The sequence below is a fragment of the Salvia hispanica genome, chromosome 2, assembly GCF_023119035.1.
Source record: "Salvia hispanica cultivar TCC Black 2014 chromosome 2, UniMelb_Shisp_WGS_1.0, whole genome shotgun sequence".
Classification (NCBI taxonomy): domain Eukaryota; kingdom Viridiplantae; phylum Streptophyta; class Magnoliopsida; order Lamiales; family Lamiaceae; genus Salvia; species Salvia hispanica.
In genome coordinates, this window is record NC_062966.1 from 39,529,552 (window position 1) to 39,554,398 (window position 24,847).

General features: G+C 36.3%; 6 protein-coding genes across 6 annotated transcripts; 4 read left to right on the forward strand and 2 right to left on the reverse strand.

Moving 5' to 3' along the window:
* The first annotated feature begins 288 nt into the window (after nt 1-288).
* LOC125207040 (putative late blight resistance protein homolog R1A-10) lies at nt 289-2,505 on the forward strand. The gene has a single exon (XM_048106248.1). It carries the CDS (start codon nt 289-291, stop codon nt 2,503-2,505), a length of 2,217 nt encoding a protein of 738 aa, XP_047962205.1.
* Nucleotides 2,506-3,629: 1,124 nt separating this feature from the next.
* LOC125207570 (exocyst complex component EXO84B) lies at nt 3,630-8,433 on the reverse strand. Its single transcript, XM_048106970.1, has 7 exons — nt 8,001-8,433; nt 7,166-7,263; nt 5,659-6,709; nt 4,902-5,408; nt 4,587-4,775; nt 4,368-4,504; nt 3,630-4,064 (listed from the first exon to the last, which is right to left on the reverse strand). The coding sequence occupies exons 1-7, from the start codon at nt 8,169-8,171 to the stop codon at nt 3,902-3,904; spliced, it is 2,316 nt and encodes a 771-aa protein (XP_047962927.1). The 5' UTR covers nt 8,172-8,433; the 3' UTR covers nt 3,630-3,901.
* Nucleotides 8,434-8,694: 261 nt separating this feature from the next.
* Nucleotides 8,695-10,772, reverse strand: LOC125207764 (ATP synthase subunit epsilon, mitochondrial-like). The gene is made up of 2 exons (XM_048107240.1): nt 10,566-10,772; nt 8,695-8,976 (listed from the first exon to the last, which is right to left on the reverse strand). The coding sequence occupies exons 1-2, from the start codon at nt 10,747-10,749 to the stop codon at nt 8,951-8,953; spliced, it is 210 nt and encodes a 69-aa protein (XP_047963197.1). The 5' UTR covers nt 10,750-10,772; the 3' UTR covers nt 8,695-8,950.
* Nucleotides 10,773-11,693: 921 nt separating this feature from the next.
* LOC125207965 lies at nt 11,694-13,647 on the forward strand. The gene is made up of 7 exons (XM_048107492.1): nt 11,694-12,140; nt 12,278-12,340; nt 12,533-12,669; nt 12,745-12,782; nt 12,879-12,924; nt 13,133-13,297; nt 13,399-13,647. Exons 1-7 carry the CDS (start codon nt 11,821-11,823, stop codon nt 13,563-13,565), a joined length of 936 nt encoding a protein of 311 aa, XP_047963449.1. The 5' UTR covers nt 11,694-11,820; the 3' UTR covers nt 13,566-13,647.
* A 5,856-nt stretch (nt 13,648-19,503) lies between these two features.
* On the forward strand, nt 19,504-20,544 carry LOC125207041. Its single transcript, XM_048106249.1, has 4 exons — nt 19,504-19,548; nt 19,646-19,751; nt 19,857-20,030; nt 20,351-20,544. The coding sequence occupies exons 1-4, from the start codon at nt 19,504-19,506 to the stop codon at nt 20,542-20,544; spliced, it is 519 nt and encodes a 172-aa protein (XP_047962206.1).
* A 1,578-nt stretch (nt 20,545-22,122) lies between these two features.
* Nucleotides 22,123-24,186, forward strand: LOC125207042 (protein MANNAN SYNTHESIS-RELATED 2-like). Its single transcript, XM_048106250.1, has 5 exons — nt 22,123-22,282; nt 22,355-22,425; nt 22,794-22,879; nt 22,997-23,573; nt 23,668-24,186. The coding sequence occupies exons 1-5, from the start codon at nt 22,123-22,125 to the stop codon at nt 23,944-23,946; spliced, it is 1,173 nt and encodes a 390-aa protein (XP_047962207.1). The 3' UTR covers nt 23,947-24,186.
* The last annotated feature ends 661 nt before the right edge of the window (nt 24,187-24,847 follow it).

Below are 24,847 nucleotides of genomic sequence, written 5' to 3' on the forward strand. Positions count from 1 at the left end.
AAATTTATATAAACGGTGAATATGCATTTATTTATCGAATAAAAGTCTGATGTTCTCTTAAATTCTTAAATGAAAAGTTCACAAATGGTCCAAACTTTAAAAAAGTTATGAATAAATTAAAGGTGCACAAACAAAAGACATTACTGTAATGCTAATTGTTTAAGCATTTCAACACCAAACATTGTTAAACCATACTCAAATAGTTAGTGGCAATAATTCATCCCTGACTCTCCTTTCCCTTTTCCCCTGTTCTTCTTCCATATTCACAGAAGAGTGTATCAGTAGGAGATGGCAGCTTATGCTGCTCTGGTTTCTATTATGCAGATCATTCATGAGATCGAGCATCATCCTTTCCCGCCTATTTCTATGGACAAAAAACAAGTTGAATCTCTCACTGAAATCATTACGTTCTTGCAGGAATTTCTTGAAGGTTATAAGTCTCCGGTTGTTGGCAGCGATGAAGCAGATAAGTTGGAGATGCGCATCGCAGACACAGTTTATGCTGCTAAAGATGTGATCGAGTCTCACACCGTGGATCAAATTCTAAAAGTTGTTTCTGCGGATTTCTGTGCGAGTTTGCTGAAGGTGATAAATGACGGGAATTTGATGTTCAAGAAAGATGTGACGCAGCTCGATGCAGTCAAAGATCGGCTACAGACACAAGTCTTAGAATCTGTTGACTCCTCAACATCCGCAGAGTTGTATGAGAGTCTGGTGAAGGTGATAGAGAACATGGATTTGATCAAGAAAGAAGTGATGGAGATCGTTGCAGTAGATCCGCTGCAGAGACAGGTCTCGGCCTCAACATCAGTTGCTGCTTCCTCAACATCGAACAATTCTTTGGCTTCTTCTCCATCTAGGCCGGAGAGCACAATCATGTTGGGCTTTGATGATGTCATGCTTCAACTCATGGAGAAGCTCATTTATGGACGACTCGGTCGCCAAGTCATCCCAATCGTAGGAATGGGAGGTATTGGAAAGACTACTCTGGCCACAAATGTTTATAAGAAAATTGTTGATAGTTATCATTTTGATATTTGTGCTTGGGTTACAATTTCACAAGAATATAACACAAAAGAACTTCTTTGTGAAATTCTATCTCAAGCCAATAAAGAAGGGAAGGAAAGGTTGAGTCAAATGAGAGAGGATGAAGTAGGAGTATCACTTCATAAATGTTTAACATGTAGAAGGTATCTAGTTGTGTTGGATGATATGTGGAGTATTGAGGCATGGGAGAAGCTACAACGCTATTTTCCCGATAATAGTAATGGTAGTCGGATAATGGTGACAACTAGGCTATCAAATTTGTGGTCTCCATCGGATAACAGTTACGGCATTGAAATGAAATTTATGGATGAGGAAAGTAGTTGGAATATATTCTGCAAAATTGTGTTTGGGGGTAGAATTAGTTGTCCTTTGGAATTGGAGAAAATTGGAAAGGAGATTGTAAAGAGTTGCAGAGGACTTCCGTTATCAATTGTTGTTATAGGAGGTATTTTGGAAAAACTTGAACGAACAAATGAATGTTGGAAATCTGTTAGGAGAAGCTTAAATTCACTGGTGAATTCGGAGAATGACAAGCATTGCTTAAAAATACTGAAATTGAGCTATAACCATTTGCCAGTGTATCTTAAGCCTTGCTTTCTATATATGGGAATGTTTAAGGAGGATAGTAAAATTCATGTGTCGAAAGTCATCAAGCTATGGGTTTCTGAAGGATTTTTAAAACCGGTAAGTGGCAAGAGTTTGGAAACACTAGCAAAAGAGTACTTAAGTGAACTAGTTGATAGAAATCTACTTCTTGTTCATGAGTTTGGGAAAACTGGAAACATGAAGTACTTGAAAATGCATGATTTGTTGAGAGATCTTTGCTTGAGAGAAGCTGAAAAGGAGAGGTTTTATCATGTGGTAGGGCAACATAGTCTTCCTCAAGGCACGTATGTCAAAAAACGTGTATTTGTTCCGAGATGCACTTCAATGGAGAAAGTCCTTCATGCCATGAAATGGACATTGAGAGCATACGATGAAGAATTACAAAATTTGGGGCAAAATGGATGTAGCTACTGGGAATGGGAGACCCATGAGTTGTTGGAAAATCTTTGCTTGAGAGAAGCTGAAAAGGAGACATTTTATGATGCAGTAGGGCAACATTGTCGTCAAGGCACGTATAGCCAACGCCATGTATTTACTACGGGAAGCACTTCAAAGGAGAAATACTTTGATGCCATGGAATGGACGTTGAGAGCGAGTGGTGATAATTTCTATCGAAGAGATAAGGATTTCCATAGAATTATGTTTGAGTTGGATAATTTGAGGCTTCTTGTTGTTTATTCTCAAGGCCTGGTGCACAACCAACTTCCTTCTTCAGTCAATCTCTTTTGGAGCCTACAGACATTAATTGTCCATTGCCATTATGACGGGAATGTTCGTGCACCTGTTGAAATTTGGAACATGCCTCAACTTAGGCATGTCCATTTCATGGAGACGAGCATGGGGAGGAGATAACAAAGGAGCATTGTGCCTCCCAAATCCTCCGAGTGACAGCATTGTCATCATGGAGAATCTACAAACGCTCAAAGGAGTAAAGAATTTCAAGTGTGATGAAATGATGGTTCGTAGAGTCCCCAATATCAAGAAATTGGGACTCATTTACGACCAAGATGGAGTAATTGAGTCTCTTGATAACATCGACCGTTTGCAAAAGCTGGAATCTCTTAGCTGCACACTGAATATCTTTTTTCCTAGGGAGGGTTATTTTTATTTCCGTAAGCTTACCTTTCCACACTCTCTTAAGAAGCTAACTCTTGACATGTATGATGGTACAATGGAAGAGATATTGGAAAAGCTAAGTACATTACCCCTTCTTCAGAGGCTCAAGTTGTTCCGGGGAAGGTTTGGAACACACAAATGGGAAACAGTTGAAGGCCAGTTCCAGAGTCTCAAAATTTTGTCACTTGCTCGTTGTTCCGGTTTGGAATGTTGGACGATGGAAAGCTCTCACTTCCCAAGTCTCGAGCACCTTCATCTTGTCTCGATATATTTAAATGAGATCCCTGCAGAACTTGGTGAAATTCCGACACTGAAATCCGTGGCCTTGGATTATTGCAGCGCATCAGCGGTGAAGAGTGCAAAGAGAATGATAGAGGAACAAGAGGATTTACAAGGAGATGAACTATCATTTAAAGTTGTGGTTAGGCTCAGGGAGATGAACGAAGAGCTGTATGGCTTGGCAAATCCCAACTTTCGAGTTTATTAGCTACTGACTACTGATGAGATCCCATTTCATTGTCAATAATGGTTTGGATATCTTGTGTTGTATATGTATTTCTCATGTTCCTGGTCCATGTGTGATGAAGATTCTTGTATGCATGTAAAATCTTACTTATTTTCTTGTATTGTTTGTGTTTTGCATGTTAGTATCCATATGTATTCTGAATATTCTAAAATATGTTGTATGAATGTAAAATCTGGAGTATTACTTTCGTGAATTTATCTTAAGATGTGAATTTGTGTAAATTATTGAAATAATGTGTATCAATTGTATGTCTATAATGCCCAATACACATTTTCTAGTTAATTGCAGCAGGCAAATTAACCATAGTTTGGACTGGTGACATTAAATAGTAAGGTTCATAAGAAAGAGGTTGTACATATAACACAAAAGAATTATGCAAATTCAAGTTCTTTACTTATCAACATATACACCCAAAATGCTTCCCTGCTGAGAAACATAAAGAATATTTCTAGCCTTCCAAGAAATCGCATTCGTGACTACAAATCTACTGTTTTGACCATTAAAAAAGAAAACAAAAAAATGGAGCAAGCAAAATACTACGAAGGCACTTACCTATCACGAACCGTGCACGTGCAGTCTAATTTACAGATTGTGAACAATTTTGGATCAGGAACTTCCATGAGATCTCATGGATGAGATTGATTGAGCTGAAACAGAAGCAGTTGGACTGTTGAGGTCGCGCTCCCTGTTGGAGTTCTTCGGTTGACCACTCAGCTTCTCTATCGCGTCTTGACAGACTTCGTTGAACCACTCATCTTCCGGAAGTACACTGCAAACAGCAAAACCAGTCATGCTTATGCAAGCCAGACCACAGACGAGAACAAAAGAATCGAGTTTTGTATACCCCTCTGTCCCACCATAGTTGATGACTCTATTCCTTTTTTGATAATCATTGTCGTTGAGTCATTTTTCTTTATGACAATAATAACACATTTAATCTTTTTTGCTTTATATTTTCTCCTACTTTACTCTCTCTCCAATTATCATATGGTCATTAACTTAATTCACAAAATAAATAATGACAAGAAGCTCAACTGAATATGAACATGAGAAAAGAGTTATGGGAAATTACCTATACGGATCCATGCCAGTTGACGAAAATGCAGTGATTGCTTTATTTATAATATCATTCACCACGCGATGCAAGTTCCTGGACAGGTAGCGGCCTTGCGAGGCGAAACACATGACGAATTTCATATCCAGATAGAACTGCAAGAATTAAGAGAGTAAATACACAGACAATGTCATGGAAAATGGAAGCAATCACAGAGCTGATATCAGATCTCCCAACCTGCTGTAGACCGAGATCACCCAATGGCCTAGGTCCTTCCTCAATGTCTTCCCAAAACGTTTGATCTTCTGAAAGCCATAAAATGACAGTCTCCGTGAGCCTCATTAATAGCAATGTGGCAAATCTCTCGCGGCCTACGAACATATCTGCTGCTATACTAGCCATCCTATTCAACTTTGCATATAGATCCTGGAAGCATAGAGTAAAGAATAAAGAATTCAATATATGAATGTGCAGCTCTATATTAACACCTCTATGCAAACAGTTTATCGAGATAGGGAAGCCAACTGATCAACTTGAACATGTAAAGTATACCTGAAATAATGGAGTAGGGATCCACTCAATTTCGTCTGGGTTCCCATTCATATTTATGTATGTCCCTGCAGTCAGATAGCTGTCACCTTCTTCCGTGAAAATAAGTTCTAGAGCATGTTGGCGGCAGAAACTATCTTTCAATCTATCCACACAAGCCACAAGGCGCCTCCTCCATTCCCTTTGCTCAGGATTACGGTTTTGGCGGTCCATGGGCCTTCTACGAGCATCATTAGCCTGAGTTAGTGGGGCAAGCTTCATTGCTGCACGAGGCAATAGCTCCTCAGCGAGTAAGGATGCATTGGCAAGCAATGCTATTTGTTGTGCTTCGGTTTCAGCCATTCGAACAATTTTATTTCCTGAACCCTCAAAATCTGCCTCTTCATCCATTGAAGCAGGTAAGGCTTTTATGAGCATACTTACATACGAATTGAACACCTGGAACAAGCCATCCAGTGTTCTACTTCCTAACTGCATGCTTAATAGGGGACCTACATCTTCAAAGAAATCCTACACAAAACACCATAACTAAAATCAAGGTTTGCACCATCACAGAAAAATATCTTGAAGAAGAGAGCTATTGAAGATAGTTTGTTGGCAAAAGTATTGAGTGCACAAGAAATAATACATGAAGTTGCCAACACACCCTTTCAAGAAAGTTTTGAAACCAGAAAAGAAAACGAAAATGGAACAATGGTTGTGAATAAGCAAGCCATCCTAAAACATGGACTGACAGATGACAAAATCTAATAAAATTTACCTGGACCATTGTATTGAAACGGTGAGCACTACTTGAAAGTTTGTGCTGATGTGCTGATGCACTACCAGAAACGGCTGCATTGGTTCTTCCGGATAAACGCACAGAGCTAGGAGGATATGTGAGCTCCCAATCATCAGCAGCTGCTAAAGCAGCTGTACTCTCTTCAATTCGCTTCAAATTAGCATCCAGAGCTTGCTCAACGCTGGGTCTGAAAAGCTTTATAAGAACAGGGCAAAGAGCAAGACCACGAGCTTCCAATAAGGAACAGTGGCCTAATGCTATTTGAACACATTCTGCAGCAGATCTCAATCCTCCAGCAGCCGCAGATGAAGCTAGTGCATGTCTTTTGACAAGAAGTGCATAAGCTTCTGTCTGTTTTGTGGCCCACATGACAAGTTCAGATGTATAAGCCTTCTCCTTGCCAAAAATAGCCTCGGAATCACTTGCAGCTTGAGCAATGGCAGAGAATACAAGCTGTGAAAGAGCTGCTGTATATGCTCCACCATATGATGTGCTTGATGGGCGGAGACTTTGCATGTTGTATTGATACCTCTGATAATGAGCATTAAGGAGTAAACTATGAGCACGCGGACCATCACCAAGCTTTTTTAGAGCAGAGATTGATGCACGAAGCTCCGAACCACGCGTGGAAGGTTGGCAGGCAGCTTCAGCAAGCTGATCAGCTAACCTTTGTCTACGTTCAGTTATAGAAGTCTGAAGTGACTGAAGCATGACGGGAGACAGAGTCTTCTTTTCTTTTGCTTCTGCCACAATCCGCTCACCTTCATCAAGGTTGGCTAAAGCTTCATCAATCCTTCTTTCAGCTAACAATACATCAAGGAAATCAGGAAACTCTGTTGACCATTTCTCTAACTCAGAAGGCTCTCCTACTCCGTCGTTCCCAGTTGTCACTGAACCATCCGGAACAGAGTCAGACGAAGAGTCAATATGAACTCCCTCAGCTAGATTATGAATCAGTGTTGCCTGAGTGGACAGCAAGTTTCTCATTGATGAAAGTTCGCCCTCTAAGTCTGATATCTCTTTGGAAGTACTACAGTTTTTATAAAAAGATACTATTAGATTACAATGTTGAATATCCATTCAGCAGAAGGCACTCAATAGTAAGACAATCTGGATGCACGCTATTATTATAGAAAAGTGTCCAGATCAAGAGGAACACAGGAAAGAACCCCAGGAGTCCTCTATTTTTCACGTCATCAATGACGAGGTTGGCAGCCATTTGTTGGTATGAGCATGCTGCATGCAGCAGCTCTTGACCACTTGCTGGACAACATTTTGATTTTGTTTTAAGAAAGTTCCAATACCTAAATAATATCTATCTGCTTAGCTATTAGCTATCCAAATAAAGAGGTAGTTCCAAAGCTTAGGCCTTTCAATGGCTTTATTCCAGTTGAAGTCTAAGGATCATACTTCTATACAAAAACAAGACTAAAGGCAGAGCGGAGACATTGTTACAACAACCCTGACATAACCACAAAGAACTCACCGAATAAAAGCTGTATAGTTCGCATAAACACTTCGACGCATTTCTTCAGCCGAAGCTCTTTTCAGATCAACAAGATATGAGCACAATTGTCTAATTTCCTGCAAAAAATGCTCAAACTGTTATTTTCAACACAACCACACATTTCCTAATGAAGCCTGAAAGAACAAAATCAAAATCTGAGCATCAAGTTGATCAAGGAGGGGTTCGCTACTTTAGGCTACTTCACATGAAAATGAACTGTGATGATCAGTCGGGTGTGAAGGCAGTTAGTAAGAGACATAAATCAATATAAAATAAAACTGGTATAGGTCCTATAGGAAGCATAATGTATTGGAGGTGATTAAAGCTTTATTCCTATCAGATTGTTCTCTTTAACTGAATTAAGATTCTCTTATCTGCCCACCACAATTGCTCATTTTCCTTTACCTATTTTTAGTAAGAGCAAACAACACACAATTTCACATTCCAGATAGGGGAAAATATATTGAAACAATCATTCCTATTTTCTGGTATGTTTGCGAAATTTCATCTACATCAAAACCCATAGAACCAAATGAAATAAGCTATTAATACCAAATTTTGAGATCATAATAACATGAAGTAAAACCTTATTCTCTGATCATAACCGAGAAATATGAAACTAATCCTTCAACTGCAATGCTAAATTAACAAGAGAAGAAACACCTAAAAATATGAAAATGTCTTCCTTAATCATTAACCAATGATTATCAAACGATTGCTATCATATTTTCCCAAACAAATTAAAATCCAAAACAGGAGTTTTCCGTTTCCCCAACCAGTCCATCAATAAAAACAACAAAAAATCCCCACACACCTTTTCGCTAAGCGAGTGGCACTTGGACTGCACAAAACCATCGGCATCGAAGTTATCAGACTTGAAAACTTTCAGATTTTCCTCAAATTTCACCCCTCCGTCTTTGGCATTTCCCTTCGCTGAAGCTCCCGCGTGCGCCGCTCTAGACCGAGTCGATTTCGCCGAAGCCATCGCTAAACAGACTTGCTCAAACACGAATTAACCGAGCCTAAACTAAACCAATCGGCTGAAATAAGCTGAGTAAAAGCGGATTCGCCAATTCGGCGGCTCCGATCCGGCAGCTGCTGCTCCGATCCGAAACTGGTGAGAAATCAAGAGATGGAGAGTGTATAGATGAGATTAGGGATTGAATTCGCCATTGAAATTGGGAGGTTTAGTGGAGTTGGTTTTGGTTGGCGGAATGTTTTGGTGGCGACCCAAAGCGAGTTTGTTCGTTTGTTGGGCTGTCGAAGAAACAGCTCTTACTTTTCTTTGAATTAAAAAATACATAAAAAAAATATTTTCTTAATTACTATTGATTGATTCAATTTTATGATTAATATTTCCACAGATTTTCAAAACTCACACTATTGATTGATCCAATTTTATGATTAATTTTTCCACTGATTTTGAAACTCACAAATGCAATTTTTATAGTTTATCGCTAGACATGCCCACGGTTCATGAACAGGTTCGGAACCGCCAGTTAAGAAAATGCACCAATGTTTAGTGAATTTCATCAAATAAATACCAAATGATTGGCAATAGCATAGCAAAAATCTTAAGCCAAAACATTCACATTATTATCAGTTCATTTGGATCAAACTCAGATCACAAGAACAGGTGAAGTTGTCAGGGAATTACAATGCCAGAATAGTTTGTGTATCAAGACAAAACGAATACGAAAAGGGATCTTTAGCTTGAAGGGGCGTTGAAGATTAAGAGGGAACTTCTTATGCCGGTCTCCAGCCTCATTCAGGAGTGTCGGTGCGGATGGCTGAAAAGCAACGAAAAAGCTCCAGTTAGAATATAGCACATTTTTCTGATTACTGATTGAAAAAACTATAAAGCAGCAGCCAAGCAAGATAGCATAACACACATACAACTCCATGCATTAAAGTTTCTAGTATCAAACTAATTGCAAGGAAGATTTGATATACAAAATATAGCTTAAACACCCAAGAAAGATAAACAAATCTCTCGCATTTAGTCATGGAGACCATAGTCACTTGCACTGTGTCCCCGCTAATCTGCTACAAGCTCTAACGTCTAACATATTGGGTATAGCATAATGAAAATGGACAAAATTCTCTTTAATTGGCCTTACATCTGATCGTTGTATTAATCTAATATATCCAGCAATCCTTACAAAATCACAGTGACCAGCAGATAATTGCACTTTATATCCACTGTAGCTCAATGAATCAGCCAGGGAACAGCCAGGGAACACGATAAATAATCTACATAATTGTTTTAAGCCATGCCCTATCCCATGGCTTCTTTCCCTAACAGGCTTAAAAGGAAATTGACTTGCAGTAATAAGCAAGCAAACACCTAAAGGCCTCACCAGAAACTGAGGAGATCGATTACATTGAACAAGGAACCAATGTTGTTTCTCAACACAAACAGAGCTTAAAAGGGGCTAATGTTCAAGAAAACGGCATTTCTTATAGTTTTAATTGGGGTTAATGGCTCTGGTTTTAATGCGACTCTACGAATTAACAGTAATAGACAAGTAAGAAAAAATCAAGACACGCTAAATGAACAACAAACAGTGCTATCTTAGGAACAGAAATTCGAGAACAACGAAGCTTCAAATCCACCTACAAAACCCGAAGGAGAAATATACGATAGAAAAGCATTTAATTCAACAATTTCATACCATAAAAACAATATCAATGGCGGAGTCACTTCCTAATCAAACCTTGCACACACCATTTTGTGAGATAACTATCAAATATTATCTAGAACACTTCTCAACAACAGTGCCCACATTATCCCAACTTTGTTAAGGTACATTACGGATTCAAACCCACTCCAGCAAAAACATAATCCCCAATCCGAATGTATACTTTCCAATCAAGACAATCCAATCAGAAATCAAAAACCTAAATATCCAAATCCAAACATCACAGCTCCAAATGCAACATGGCGGAGTCACTTCCTAATCAAACCTTGCACACACCATTTTGTGAGATAACTATCAAATATTATCTAGAACACTTCTCAACAACAGTGCTTTCCACATCCCCAACCAATTATCCCAACTTTGTTAAGGTACATTACGGATTCAAACCCACTCCAGCAAAACACAAACTCCAATCCTAATGTATACTTTCCAATTAATACAATCCAATCAGAAATCAAAAACATAAAATCCAAATCCAAGCATCACAGCTCCAAATGCAACATATACAAAGCATGAATCAATCACAGCCAACCTCAGCCCTAATAAAGCCACGCAACAGCTGAAACGAATCAATCAACAAAAAAACACAACCAAAGACCTAATTGATCGAAAAAAACGAAACAGATCACGAAATTCGACACAATTTTGAAAGTAAAAGAAGAAAAATTAAAAATTACTTGGCTTCTCAGGCTTGCCGTCGACCCATTTGGAAACGCTGAAATGGACCTTCTCGCGAGCTAGAGCTTCGGATCTGTAAGGCTCCTTCAAACACTGCCTGACGAGACTGGCGCAGAGATTGGAGTAGGTGACGTAGGTCATTCCGGCAGCTCTCCAAAACGGTTGCGCAGCGCTGGACGACATTTCTCCCTCTCTCTCTTTTTCACCTTCTCTCTCAGTAGCTCTCTCTCACCTTAAAGTGCGTGTTCGTGTGTGTGATTTGGTCCCGATCCACTTATATATGCTCGTTTGGGCTTTCCCGCTAATGGGCCGCCTATTTACTCGTTTTGGGTAATTGGACCCATTTCTCTTCTTTTCAAAATTTGAATTTTTTTATAATTTAGGTGAAAAATGAACTCCCGGCAACGCTTTAATGTCGTTGGGACTGGAAAATTATGTCGGTAGGATGCCCTCCGAAGAAACTTACGGTTGGTACTTTTATGGCAACCATTTGAGTGTCATCCATCGGACTGGTAATAGTATCTTTTGAATGTTCTCAAATATATGAAGATGTTACTTTTATAGATCACGGTTTAAAATTTTATTAATTACATTAGAAGATATTATATTTCGCTTCATCGAAGAAACAAAGAAATCATAATTTTATAGCTCACTCGTCTCTAAGTTTTTGTGGAGTCCAACTCACTTGCTCGCTAACCGTACAGATAATAACCAATGACGGATTCAATAAATGGAGGTGAAGTTGGAACAACTGTATATAAATCGATGGCAGATTAAAAGACCGAACTGAATATAATTTTTCGGTACTCATGGATTGATGATAGCCGGCCCACTCCCATATTATTTTTGCATTCAAAGTAATAATTCTACTTTTATACATAATTTCACTCACTTTTAGGGAATTTTTTTGTTTTTTTTAAGAAAACATTGGCAAATTGTCATAGTCTTCAAAAATGTAAAAATCCACCTCATTTCTTCACTGTGCTTTTCATAAATGGGCTCAAAAAGCCCACTAAAAGTAGTATTGTGCACAGAAATTAGCTCAATTTTTAATTTTTATAAAAATTGTTCTCAAATACAATAAGATTTCCTAAAATTAATTTTGTATGTGACATTATTTAAAAAATCAGTATTGAACTTTTAGAATATGGTATGAGGTGGAGTATATAAATCAATCATTTCAAATAAGTGTAATAATTTTAAATTTCAGGTGGACGAAATATGAACTCAATTTTGGATTGATCTAAACCGATAATGGTAGCAATGACAACATTCACCACCTACCACGGCGGAGTGATTGGGCGGCGCTGCCCATTTCAATTCCGCCCCCATGCCTTTCCACTGCAACCTAAGTGGAAGCGGATAAGTACATCAATGGAGGTGGCAAAATCATGCAGATTAACTGCTCGAACAAATGCCAAAGCGAAGTCAGAATGGAATGCGGAGCTGTATGCAGTCCCCGGAGTTGAAGGGAGCTATTACTTAAACGAGCTAGACGTAGTGGCGCTTCTTGATCCACCGAAGGAGCTCATTCCTCTCGACCCTTCCTCATACAATCCCGCTTCTTACCTTTGGTTGGTGCTGTTAACTTTTCCAGAGTTAGATTTTGTTAGTATTCATGTCTTTCTGTTTCGGAAAGACGGAAAAATTGTATCTTGCGTGGAATAGAACTGTTGATTCATGAATTTGTTAAATGGAATTGTTGATTCAGGAAAAAAATTGATGACATACCGGAGGAAAGGAGACAGCACTTGATCTCTCTGTTAAATCCCAGGTTTGAGTTTGTTTTATTGAATTGGAGTTAGTTTTGATCTTGATAATTCATGTGGAAAAATTATGTTTTTCCTGTTTGATTACCAAAATTAGTTCCTATTGTGTTTCCGTGTTTGATTTTGCGGAGTTTGTTTCATCTGTATGTTGATTAAGATGCATTACTCTTTCGACTGTTGCTATGAATTTGTTGTAGACTTATATCGAGAGCTTGGGAGGTGGCTGGAACGCGATACGATGATGCCAAGTTAGCAAAGAGAAGTGCTTCCAGCTTGCTGTCTGATGGAGCCACTGCAGGTTCTCTCGAGCTGTGGAATATCCGAACAAGTGGAGGTGAAATCCCAGAAACTTGTGTGTATTTGGTTTTGGCATTATTGTATGACATCTAAAACTGTGCTCGATGTACAGAACCGCTTCAAGTGGCTTGGATGGGATTGTCCCAGAAGGTTAGGCGTTGGTTTTAGGTTATCTTTCGAGCTATATATGTTTTCGCTTCTGCAAACTCTTGATTTCACTATTGTCAGTCCGGTTTTCGTTTTTAGGCAATTTTTTGCTGCTCGGATGGGAATGTTTATGGTCGGCTTATTGGTAAGTCTATTCACTAAATAATGTAGATTAGCTGCATATGTTGCTTTGTGTGTCTGAGTAGTATTTCACTTTAATCGCATCGGCCTTTGTGAAGTCTGTTGCTTTTCTACCTGTTTGTTGAGCTACACTTCACTGTTTTGGCAATGCGAGGAAATATTTTGTGTGTTGATGTCTGGCTCGTTGCTGATTGTTTCGTGTTGTGATACAGGAGAAAACCTGCTATCAGGAATCGTAAAGTCCGTCTGCCCTTTGTACTTCAGCATTAGAGAAACCAACGAAGTGATGTCAACGGAGCAGCCTTGTGATTTAGCATATGAATTCGGAGATGGAATGCTGAATCTTCCAGAATATCCGCAAGAATATCCAAAACCAGGTTTCGTGACTCGTAGATGATAGATTTAATGAAGAACTTACATGCTTAGTCTCTTATGTATTGTGAGTACTGCTGATTGGCCATCAACTTCTCCCTTCCAGCAAAACATCCATGGCCGTTTAACGATCAAGTCGTGATATACATACGCCACGTGGGTCCGGGAGTTATGGTGGGGCAGGCATGGCAAGAAGGTAGATCTTTGCAACAAGTTCCCAAGAAGCTATGCAGTGAGATCTTGATGGTTAAAGCTGTCAGCAGCAAGAACTGATATTCTTGTTAGAAATTGTTGCGAAACATGTTGAAAATCACTAAGATTTATGCTAAGAGTTTAAGTGAAGTAGTTTTTCCAATGCCATTATTTCCTAACACTCATCACCACTTTCTTGCTTTGTTCTTTTCTTTGTCGTCATTAATACTCATTATAGGTATGTATTAGTTGCCCTAGATTATTATGTATATGTTTTTTTGTGCTTGATTGTAGTTATTATGTGTGTGTCTCCCTCTCTCCTACATGAATTTGAATTAATGCATAATATTACAAGTTGAGTTCAGTTTTCTTTGTTTTTTTTGTTACCTTTTTCATTGTTTTTTATATTGACCGTTAATGGATGCTAGTACATATATTTTCTCAAAATCATGTTTCTTTTAGTGTTGTACATGAATTTGTCAATGATCATACATGTAAAAGGGAATAGATGAAGGTTTAAGAATAGTATCCGACGTATGTTGCTTCGAGCTTATAATTAATGTTTTTTAGATAAATTTACTAAGAATGAACTCCTTTAAATTAATGTCAATGTAACCTTTAATTTTGATTTTAGATTGTTTTTTTATGATTTCAAGAAAGCATTCTAAATCGGAGCTTTTACTTTTAATGCAAAAATGGGGACGTGAAATCATAGTGCTTTTAATACAAATATGAAAAAAGAAAGAAACACATAATTTTGGTGATGTTACTTAACTGATTAACTTTATGTTTGCTTGATCATTTTAAGAGGCTTACTTATTCTTGATTCATCAGTCAAACTTAAGAGTATTTTGGAAGTTGCAAAATGTCAGACGATAAGTTACAAACGGTAAGTTTTACTATATGATGGATTGGGTGGTTATCTCATTTATAATTATAATTATATCTTTTTTGGGTCTTCTCTAAACTTCTTGTATGTATCAGGTTCACCACCTTATCAAAACGTGCATTCAACTTTACATGAACAAGGAGGAAACGATTGATTATTTGTCAAAAAAAGCAAAAGTTGAACCTGAAATCGTTAACATTGGTAAGTTTAATCAAACTATTTTGCTTTCTTCCAACTACCTTACTCACTATATTTCTCCATATGTTCAAATTTATCTATTTCATTAATTAATTTGCTATCTTCCAGTATGGGAAAGACTCGAGAAGGAAAACCCTGAATTTTTTAAGGACTATCATCTGAGTGTGGCTCTAAAGGCCCAGATAGAAAGATTTAATGAGTTGCTCGAGAAACAGGTTGAACTGATGCGTACGACAGGATTGGGAGAAGCGTTTGTTTCTGATACGGTACCACAACCGCCGCAACCCAAGCCGATGGAGTCGCGTGCTGCACCAGAAAAGGCACGCAGGGAAGAACCTCAGCAAGCGTCCATAGCAACTTCGAAGCCGAAGAGGAATGTGCGTCCACCGGAGAAGCTCGGCGACTTCGTCGCCAAGTAGGATTCGATATAAAGTTACCTTACGCCTTTATTCCCTTTTATTTCCTTTTTGAATATTAGTATTTTATTAGTATTTATTTTGATTAAGGGTCTGGCGTAGTTATAAGTTCCATTTCAGGTTTTCTTTGTTGATTAGGGCTTTTGTTCGTAAACTCATTATGTATAAAATATTATTTGTCCAACTTGTCGTTGATAAATTTACAAACCCTAGATTTTGTGGTCTTTCGCGCACAGCCAAATCTTGCCTCCGCCGATCCTACTATAGGACGCCGGAGAGGACAGCGATCGCCGAAGGTAGTCGACTTTCTTAGTTAAGGGAAAACCCTTAACAGTTTCACCTTTCACTAATGGTGATCCCATGTTGGGCCAGGAAACGAGCTCATTTGAGAGCAACGCTGATTTCGCCTTTGAATGAACTAGCAAATTGATATGAGCACGAAGACTTTTAGAAGCAAAATTATTCTTATCTTGCCTCGTCTGCACAAACCTACACTTATTTCTTCATCCTTATTGCTTTTGTTGTTGTAGAGCGAGATCCTTATTTAGATACTGCAAGTTTCTTTAAATACATTTAAGCGCTAAGGCCATGTTGGTTGGCAGGAAAGTAAAGTTGGCAAGGAAAATAATTCCTGGGAAAATATCCCGGGAATATGATTCCTAGTAACTTTAGTGTTTGGAAAATATCAAGATTTTAAATTTATATTTAATTTAAACACCAAACTAAAAATATAGTTATTATTATTTTATTTATAAAAAGAATAATATTATAAAATTTTTATTAAATTATTAATTACAAATAATAATAATTATATTAATATATTTATTATTACGATGGATAGTTTAAATATGGATTATCCATCATAATATATAATAATATAATTATAATTATAGTTACATGAAGTATTACAGTACTCATTTATTATAACAATAAATATAATAATTATTATATTATAATTGAATAAATTTTATAAATTAAAATTGCACTATGACTTTATTGATTAATTGTTAATTTATAAAATAAAATATTTATTATTTATTATAAGATTTATATTATTTAATTATATTTTAATTATTTAATAAATTATTATTATTATTATGAATTATTATAAAATAAGTTATAATTATGATAATTTCAATTATACTCCCTCCGTTCCATAGTAATAGGGGAGTTTTTCTATTTCCGTCAGTTCTATAGTAATAGAGTCATTTCCCTTTTTAGTAAAAGTCAATACATTTTTCCACACTTACTTTACTCTCTCTTACTTTTTTCTCTCTACATCTCTCTACCTTTTTCATTTTCCACTTTATTCTCTCTTTACATAACTCACCTAGTACAATTTTTCTTAATCTCCGTGTCGAAAAAGTTTTGCCTCCATTACTATGGAACAGAGGGAGTAGTTTTTTTTAGGGGTAATTGCTTTTAAAGTCACCAACTTTCCATGAATTCTGGTTTTTCCCACAAACTTTAAAAAGTTCGTGTAATGTCACGAACTTTATTGTCGGTTGTCATTTTCCCATGTCAAGTTTTCCCGTCTGATTCTAACTGTTCGTTACCTATTATGACAATATCCAAATTCTTTTTTCTTACTATCGTTATCTTCTTCTTTGAAATAGCTTCGTGTGGGTACCTTGTACGCCTCAATCAGAACTCGGATGAAGAAGTTATGGCTATTTGATGAAGGTTGCGACCTTTGTGCGACCTTGTACCATCATAATGTCCATAACTTCTTCATCCGAGTTCCGATTGAGGCGTACAAGGTACGCACGCGAAGCTATTTCAAAGAAGAAGATAACGATAGTAAGAAAAAAGAATTTGGACATTGTGTTAATAGGAAACGAACAAATTGAATCAGATCGGAAAACCTGACATGGGAAAATAGCAACCGACAATAAAGTTCGTGACATTACACGAACTTTTTAAAGTTCGTGGGAAAAACTGGAATTCATGGAAAGTTGGTGACTTTAAAAGCAGTTACCCCGTTTTTTTATTATAGTGAAATTAAGTATGATTTATAATTTTAAATTATTTTAAAAACATTGTAATTATTATTATTACTATTATTATGTTATTATTATTATTATCAATATTATTAATAAAACTATACTATATTGCTTAAATATGTAAGAATCCTAAAACTAGAAAAAGAATACCTAAGAAAAGTTAGGATTCAAGAAAGGATTTCCCCAACGTTGCCTTGAACGTGTTGAGGGATGCGATCGACTAACCGGGACTTGAAGATTGCCTGAGAATCAATGCATCACAAAGAGATGTGACAGATTAATCTAGAGATGTGACAAAAATAGTTGAGCTACTAATACATTTGCATTTAATTATTAGTATCACCTGCTAAGGCAAAAAAAAAATAAAAAATTCTATGACAATAAAAGAAGATAAAAAACTTACTACTAATATTTAACATAAGCCAAGATCTCTATACCAAATCTTTTAACACAACACAAATTAAAGAATTTAGAGATATCAAACTTGAATATGATATTGAACTCATGCTCCCAGAATCACCCCGTTGGCTTTACAGAAAGGTTGGTGCAATGCAATGCAATGCAAACCAAACCTCTGTTGTGATCAGTGGTATGTTGAGAAATATAAATCTTGCTCAGTAAGTCTTCTAAGATATATGGCACTAAAACATGAAATAACACCTTCAACAACAACATGGGTGAAGTAATTGTGCAGCTCAGTTCCTTTAAATGACCCAAAATTTCTTGCCAATCAGGAGGATTCTGCCAAATAATATAGAGAAAATGTGACATGTTGAACTCACTTCAAAGGAAAATTGAAAATGAAGGATGGGTGAATAGGTAAATTAAGGAAGTTACATTAATAAATCTTCCCAAGATGGGTCCCACCAATCCAGACAAGAGTTTAAGTGAAGTAGTTTTTCCAATGCCATTATTTCCCACGAGGCCAAGAACATGGCCAGCTCTTGGTATAGGTAAACTGTGAAAATGTTGGACAAATTATAAAGCAAGCAAGTACTTGCCTATGAATTAAACAAGAAACAGACCTTTGCAATTTAAAGGAGTTAGGGCCAAAACGATGGATTGTGTTTGTATCTGACATCTCCTATTCAACTGATTTGGTTTCTGAGAGATTTAAAATTGTAATCAAAATCAAGAAAAAACCCTAATAAATGGTTTATCCTAGATTGGCCGACAGTAATATATACATGTATTGAATGAATATGTTTTATGGTTGGTTTATTAAGATGAATATCATTTTAAATTATTTTAAATGAGTAATTATGTTTGGGTCATTTCTTCAATTCAAATTGTTTCACAACGTAATTAATCTTGGATAAATAATTAATGAGGTCATAGAGCATTGTACGACATCGTTTAATGTTCACTTAATGACATGATAACGAGTAATAGTCATCCCTCCAATCAAATAATCTCACAATTTAATCCTATATGGATATTCACATGACAATGAGTCATAACGGTTGAAAACAATACAGTCCTTGCATAAAAATTTATCCATAAACGATAAGAATAAAATCTTGTCTAATTATTTAATTGGGAATCAAATTGAAGTTAATTACAGATGAGATTTTAATGATCTGTCGGATGACTCTTTCCATATATAAGTGTTAACTAATTTAACATATAATCTTAATATATTAAATATGTGCTTTTATGCAATGATTTAGGAAACAAACAATTTATGCAATAATTTAGGATATAATTACAATATACAAATAATTAAGTATTCATAGGAAAGATTAATTTACAAATCATGTCTAAATTTATCTTACTAGCTATTTCCATACAAACTTTTGAAAATATATCTATATATATGTACCAGTCGCATAACACTCATCACCACTTTCTTGCTTTGTTCTTTTCTTTGTCGTCATTAATACTCATTATAGGTATGTATTAGTTGCCCTAGATTATTATGTATATGTTTTTTTGTGCTTGATTGTAGTTATTATGTGTGTGTCTCCCTCTCTCCTACATGAATTTGAATTAATGCATAATATTACAAGTTGAGTTCAGTTTTCTTTGTTTTTTTTGTTACCTTTTTCATTGTTTTTTATATTGACCGTTAATGGATGCTAGTACATATATTTTCTCAAAATCATGTTTCTTTTAGTGTTGTACATAAATTTGTCAATGATCATACATGGAAAAGGGAATAGATAAAGGTTTAAGAATAGTATCCGATGTATGTTGCTTCGAGCTTATAATTAATGTTTTTTAGATAAATTTACTAAGAATGAACTCCTTTAAATTAATGTCAATGTAACCTTTAATTTTGATTTTAGATTGTTTTTTTATGATTTCAAGAAAGCATTCTAAATAAGCTTTTACTTTTAATGCAAAAATGGGGACGTGAAATCATAGTGCTTTTAATACAAATATGAAAAAAGAAAGAAACACATAATTTTGGTGATGTTATTAACTGATTAATTTTATGTTTGCTTGATCATTTTAAGAGGCTTACTTATTCTTGATTAATCAGTCAAACAAAGTATTTTGGAAGTTGCAAAATGTCAGATGTTACTAGAGAAGCCCTTCTAATGAAGATACAAACGGTAAGTTTTACTATATGATGGATTGGGTGGTTATCTCATTTATAATTATAATTATATACCTTTTTTGGGTCTTCTCTAAACTTCTTGTACGTATCAGGTTCACCACCTTATCGAAATGTGCATTCAACTTTACATGAATAAGGAGGAAACGATTGATTATTTGTCAAAAAAAGCAAATATTGAACCCGAAATCATTAAAATTGGTAACTTTAATCAAACTAATTTGCTTTCTTCCAACTACCTTACACACTATATTTCTCCATATTTTCAAATTTATCTAATTCATTAATTAATTTGCTTTCTTCCAGTATGGGAAAGACTCGAGAAGGAAAACCCCAAATTTTTTAAGGCCTATCATCTGAGCCTGGTTCTAAAGGCCCAGATAGAAAGATTTAATGAGTTGCTTAAGAAACAGGTTGAGCTGATGCGTATGACAGGGAGATTAGGACCTTCGTCGTCAAATGGATCTCAGATGCATTCAAGTGAGTTTCCTCGGTTTAGCCACTATATGCCACATTGAGCACTCCCTCCGTCCCACTTTATGACACGTTTTCCTTTTTAGTTTGTCTCAATTAAGATAACACATTTCCTTTTTTGATAACTTTCTCTCTCCAATTAATACACCTAACCATTTTTTCTCACTCCTATTTAAATATTCATCTTTCTTTCTCCGGCTAAGAAATGTGTCATCTTAGCCGGGACGGAGGGAGTAGCTTTTTATGCATGCATTTGTTTCTTTGATTAAATCAACAAATGTTATTGGTTGGATTGGTAATCGAATTTTGCTCTCAAACTTGGGCAGTTCACAACAACAATGGATTGGGAGAAGCGTTTGTTTCTGATACGGTACCACAACCGCCGCAACCCAAGCCGACAGAGTCGCGTGCTGCACCAGAAAAGGCACGCAGGGAAGAACCTCAGCAAGCGTCCATAGCAACTTCGAAGCCGAAGAGGAATGTGCGTCCGAAGAAGTTCGGCGACTTCGCCGCCAAGTAGGATTAGATATAAAGTTACCTTATGCCTTTATTCCCTTTTATTTCCTTTTTGAATATTAGTATTTTATTATTTATTTTTGAGTAACTGTATTAGGTCGAATCGACCCCTAGGGTCTTTAGATTATAAATAGGGTTTTTGTTCGTAAACTCATTATGAATTATTGAAAATATTATTTGTCCAACTTCTTATCTTGCCTGCACAAACCTACACTTATTTCTTCATCCTTATTGCTTTTGTTGTTGTAGAGCGAGATCCTTATTTAGATATTGCAAGTTTCTTTAAATACATTTAAGCGCTAAGGCCATTCATCTCTCAATTTTCTTGAATATAAAATTTGGCGCGAAATTAGGAAAAAAAATATTCAACCATAGGAATGAGAATTCTTGAATATTAGTATTATTTTCCTTAGATAAAATATTACCTCATATTATGAAATCAGGCTAGATATCTTGCCAAACTTATATACACATGCAACCCTACCTCTAAACGAAAAATATATTTCTATATGAACTAATTTTGATCTTATATTTATATTAATATAATAGATCGTTTTAATTAGTTCATAATCATTATAAATATATACATTGAACTATTAGTAATATTTTTAAAAATCAAGTAAACACAGTGAATTTTCAGGGCATAATCCTTCCACACAAATAATAAAAATATTGTTATTGGGTATGAAAGTGATTTAAATAGTCTCAACGAGTTAAAAAATATTCAATCATAAAAGGCCTTTTAATAGACCCTTTGGGCCGTTTTTAAGTTTTGGACCACATAAGCCCAAGATAAATTTATATTAATTAACAAGCATAAGGTATAAGTTGTCATAGTAGTTATTAAATTATGTAAATGCTAATTTTCTAATTCTTTAATCTGTTATTATAGTTGAGTACCTACTAACATTGAAGATTAGGTTGATTAGGTGGCTGATGATAACGTGAAAAGGTAAATTAGTTGACCAGCCACCCAAATTTGCGCTGAAATCCAAGTATTTATATCAAATTGAAAATATTGTGTGAATTTTCAAAAAAATTTCAATCAAAACTCTTTTAATGAACATTATATTTATATTCCGATTTATTTTTTATATTTTTTAAAAAGGAAACAAAAAAAGAGATACTAATGCTGAGATTATGGAGACCAATCTTTTTCGGAGAACTGTCGGTGGTCTTTTTCAGTGGAAAAAAATACACACACCGGAGGTGCACTGCGCGTATAAATCTATAAATACAGTGATTATTCAAATAAATACTACCTCCGTCCCGAATAATTCGTCCCAGTATTCCATTTCGGTCCGTCCTACATGTCAATTGTGATCGTAGTTGAGCTGCTGTTTGATTTGATTGCTTGATTTATCGTTGCAATGGCGTGAGCTAGCTAGTTAGGTGATTTGTGTGTGGATTGGATTTGAGGTGTTTTGATGATTAGAGATTTGTGATTTGGAATGGTTTGCAGATTTCTGTGGTGAATTGAGTGGTTTGGTGTGGATGTGTTTTGTAAACAGAGGAGTTGAAAATTGGAATTGTGGAAATGATGCTTTTCCTTTTATAGTTTTTGTTTTGCATTTTGATGAAAATGTATGTCCTTTTGCTGATTTTACTCTTTGCACAGCCGGCTGTTCATGATACGAGCAAGGCCGTGGAGCATACGATTGCTAGTGTTGCAAAAGGAGTGGATGGGCCTTGGAAGGAGGATGGTGTGACGTTGAAGCCGTGTTGGAAGAAGGAGGTTTTTGGTAAGCTCATTAGATTTCTGAAAGATTTGGAACCTTTTTGTGAATGTGTCTTACTTGATGTTTTGGTAACAGAGGAGGCCGATGAATCACTAGGGTATGTCACCTTCTCGCTCACTAACGGCCCAGAATACCATGTTTCTCAGGTAGCTTCGTATACTTAGCCGTAGACATTGTTGTAGTCTTTATATTGTTTCTTGATTGGGATGGGGCTAATCCAAGTTGATATTAATCAAATTCCAAAAAAAATTTGAACTTTCCAACCCACTCAATAAATGCATCAGTTAACCTTTACAATAAGCTTCTTGGCACTCATGTTGAGGAGTCAGCTTCTATATTTGAAAAGGAATACCATTATCCTAGATATAGATTTATCAGGATCAATTTGCATATTAGCATCCGTATTAAATGCTTCATGATTTGCAAATTTGGGGGATTCTGCAGCTTCTCTATCAAAAATGCTTCATTTCTTCTTTTCAATTGCTTGCTCATTTCTGGTTATCATCTTCATCAGATTGCTGATGCTGTAGTTGTTGCAAGACAACTACGAGCGACACTTGTGATCCCGGATATTAGAGGAAGTGAACCAGGTGATAGAAGGTAAGATGATGAAGCACAAATAGTTTCGTTGTAAACTGTTGCATGCTTGGAAGATGTTAAAAAGTAATACTAGCTGGAATCTGAATATTGACTTAGTACAGTGTTCGTATCTTTCAGGAACTTCGATGATGTCTATGATGTTGATAAATTCGTTACAAGCCTTGATGGAGTGGTCAAAGTTGTCAAATCTCAGCCTAAGATATCAGCTCGTAATCTTGCAGTAGTGAAGGTCCCTAATCGCGTTACTGAAGAATACATCGCTGACAATATCGAAACAGTTTTCAAAACCAAGGGAAACATAAGGCTCGTAACCTACTTCCCATCAGTTAACATGAAAAAAGATAAAGAGAGGACCGACACAAACTCTGTTGCGTGTTTAGCCATGTTTGGGACGCTGGAGCCTCAGACAGAAGTTCGTGAAGTTGTTGACTCCATGATCGACCGCCTCAAGACCCTCAGTAAGAAGTCAAACGGACAGTTCGTGGCGATTGACTTGAGGGTCGATATACTTGAGAAAAAGGGTTGTCACAAGAATGGTGGCTCTGGATCCAAAAGTTGCTACAGTCCACAAGATATAGCTTTCTTTTTGAGGAAGCTGGGCTTTGAGAAGGATACCACGGTGTACGTGACCCAAACGAAATGGCATAGCAGCCTCGATGCTCTGAAGGACTTCTTCCCAAAAACTTATACAAAGGTATGAATTTCATCTGAAAGAAGCTCATTTGATTCTTGATCTAGATACACATTTTGATAGTACATTACTTTTCTTTTTCTTTAAACTGATGTAGGAGTCCATAATGCCCATGGAGAACAAAGAAAAGTTCCTGAACTCGGACACTACTGAATTCGAGAAGGTGATAGATTACTACATTTGCTCGGAGAGTGATGTTTTTGTTCCGGCGATATCCGGGCTCTTTTATGCCAATGTTGCCGGAAAGAGAATAGCTTCCGGCAAGACGCAGATACTTGTGCCTGCGGATATTTCTACCCCAACTGCAGCTCCGGAAGAATTCGTATCATCGTACGTGACAAAAAAGAACCACTTTGCATACTCATGTTTTTGCTAGGATCAAGCTATGGGCAATTTTCCAAGATACCAAGTTGGGGAAAAGGTTTGTTTTGCAAAATGTATTTCACTTGAAACTTCTCTCGTTTTGCGGTTTTTGGTAGGTTGCAGAGGCGTTTTGTTGTGATGTAGTAATAGTTAAAAGAGACACTTGATTTATTCATACATTGCATAATTAAATGTAACTAATGTCACATCCATGTTTGATATATTCATTTAAATAAGTGTGATTGATACTTAACTTTCGTATTGAGTGATCCAATTGCTATTTTCATACAATGGGTAGCGAAACGGGTAGCGGATAACGGTTAATTTCCATCCCGACTCGATACCCACCGGATATCAGCTACCCGCTACAGTGATGGGATGAAATATACAAATATATACCATCTATATATATGGAATATATATTTGCAGTGAAATAGAATATTAATAAATGGAGATTCACTTAGAAAGCATGGCACACTAGTACACTTATTTGAAACCACAGAACATATTGGTGTCGATTTTGTACTTAATAATACGAGTGTCACACCCGTGCGATGCACGATTGAACTGTTTTTGTTATTTGCACTAAATCAAAGCTGTAAATTCACATAAGAAACAATAACATTATATAGCAAATAATAAAAATCCCAAATGTATTCAATAACAATAATTTAGTATACCAATATAAACTCAAATAATAATTAGTCCGAAATTTATTTTCATTTTCTTTAAGGATTTCTTGGACTAATTTAGTATTCAATCAACTTCAATTAGTAATTTTTTTCTTTTCTTATTTCTTTTGTACGTGTACAACAATAATTCATACTTGATTGAGAATGATATCTTGGTAGTCGTAAGAAGAGTTCACATCATCGATTTTAATTTAATCCCCATAGCTTGTAATCGTGTTGCCT

What these genes read in the sequence shown, in the direction of transcription:
- LOC125207040 (XM_048106248.1), top strand. Translation starts at nt 289, where the DNA reads ATGGCAGCTTATGCTGCTCTGGTTTCTATTATGCAGATCATTCATGAG.
- LOC125207570 (XM_048106970.1), bottom strand. Translation starts at nt 8,171, where the DNA reads ATGGCTTCGGCGAAATCGACTCGGTCTAGAGCGGCGCACGCGGGAGCT. An exon ending in AACTATACAGCTTTTATTCG is followed by an intron (nt 6,710 to 7,165) that starts GTGAGTTCTTTG and finishes TAAAAACTGTAG; the next exon opens with TACTTCCAAAGAGATATCAG. An exon ending in ACTGGCATGGATCCGTATAG is followed by an intron (nt 4,065 to 4,367) that starts GTAATTTCCCAT and finishes TGCTGTTTGCAG; the next exon opens with TGTACTTCCGGAAGATGAGT.
- LOC125207764 (XM_048107240.1), bottom strand. Translation starts at nt 10,749, where the DNA reads ATGTCGTCCAGCGCTGCGCAACCGTTTTGGAGAGCTGCCGGAATGACC. An exon ending in CGGCAAGCCTGAGAAGCCAA is followed by an intron (nt 8,977 to 10,565) that starts GTAATTTTTAAT and finishes GTTGCTTTTCAG; the next exon opens with CCATCCGCACCGACACTCCT.
- LOC125207965 (XM_048107492.1), top strand. Translation starts at nt 11,821, where the DNA reads ATGGTAGCAATGACAACATTCACCACCTACCACGGCGGAGTGATTGGG. An exon ending in ATCTCTCTGTTAAATCCCAG is followed by an intron (nt 12,341 to 12,532) that starts GTTTGAGTTTGT and finishes AATTTGTTGTAG; the next exon opens with ACTTATATCGAGAGCTTGGG. An exon ending in GGATGGGATTGTCCCAGAAG is followed by an intron (nt 12,783 to 12,878) that starts GTTAGGCGTTGG and finishes TTTCGTTTTTAG; the next exon opens with GCAATTTTTTGCTGCTCGGA.
- LOC125207041 (XM_048106249.1), top strand. Translation starts at nt 19,504, where the DNA reads ATGTCAGATGTTACTAGAGAAGCCCTTCTAATGAAGATACAAACG. An exon ending in ACCCGAAATCATTAAAATTG is followed by an intron (nt 19,752 to 19,856) that starts GTAACTTTAATC and finishes GCTTTCTTCCAG; the next exon opens with TATGGGAAAGACTCGAGAAG. An exon ending in TGGATCTCAGATGCATTCAA is followed by an intron (nt 20,031 to 20,350) that starts GTGAGTTTCCTC and finishes AAACTTGGGCAG; the next exon opens with TTCACAACAACAATGGATTG.
- LOC125207042 (XM_048106250.1), top strand. Translation starts at nt 22,123, where the DNA reads ATGTATGTCCTTTTGCTGATTTTACTCTTTGCACAGCCGGCTGTTCAT. An exon ending in TTGGAAGAAGGAGGTTTTTG is followed by an intron (nt 22,283 to 22,354) that starts GTAAGCTCATTA and finishes TTTTGGTAACAG; the next exon opens with AGGAGGCCGATGAATCACTA. An exon ending in AGTGAACCAGGTGATAGAAG is followed by an intron (nt 22,880 to 22,996) that starts GTAAGATGATGA and finishes CGTATCTTTCAG; the next exon opens with GAACTTCGATGATGTCTATG.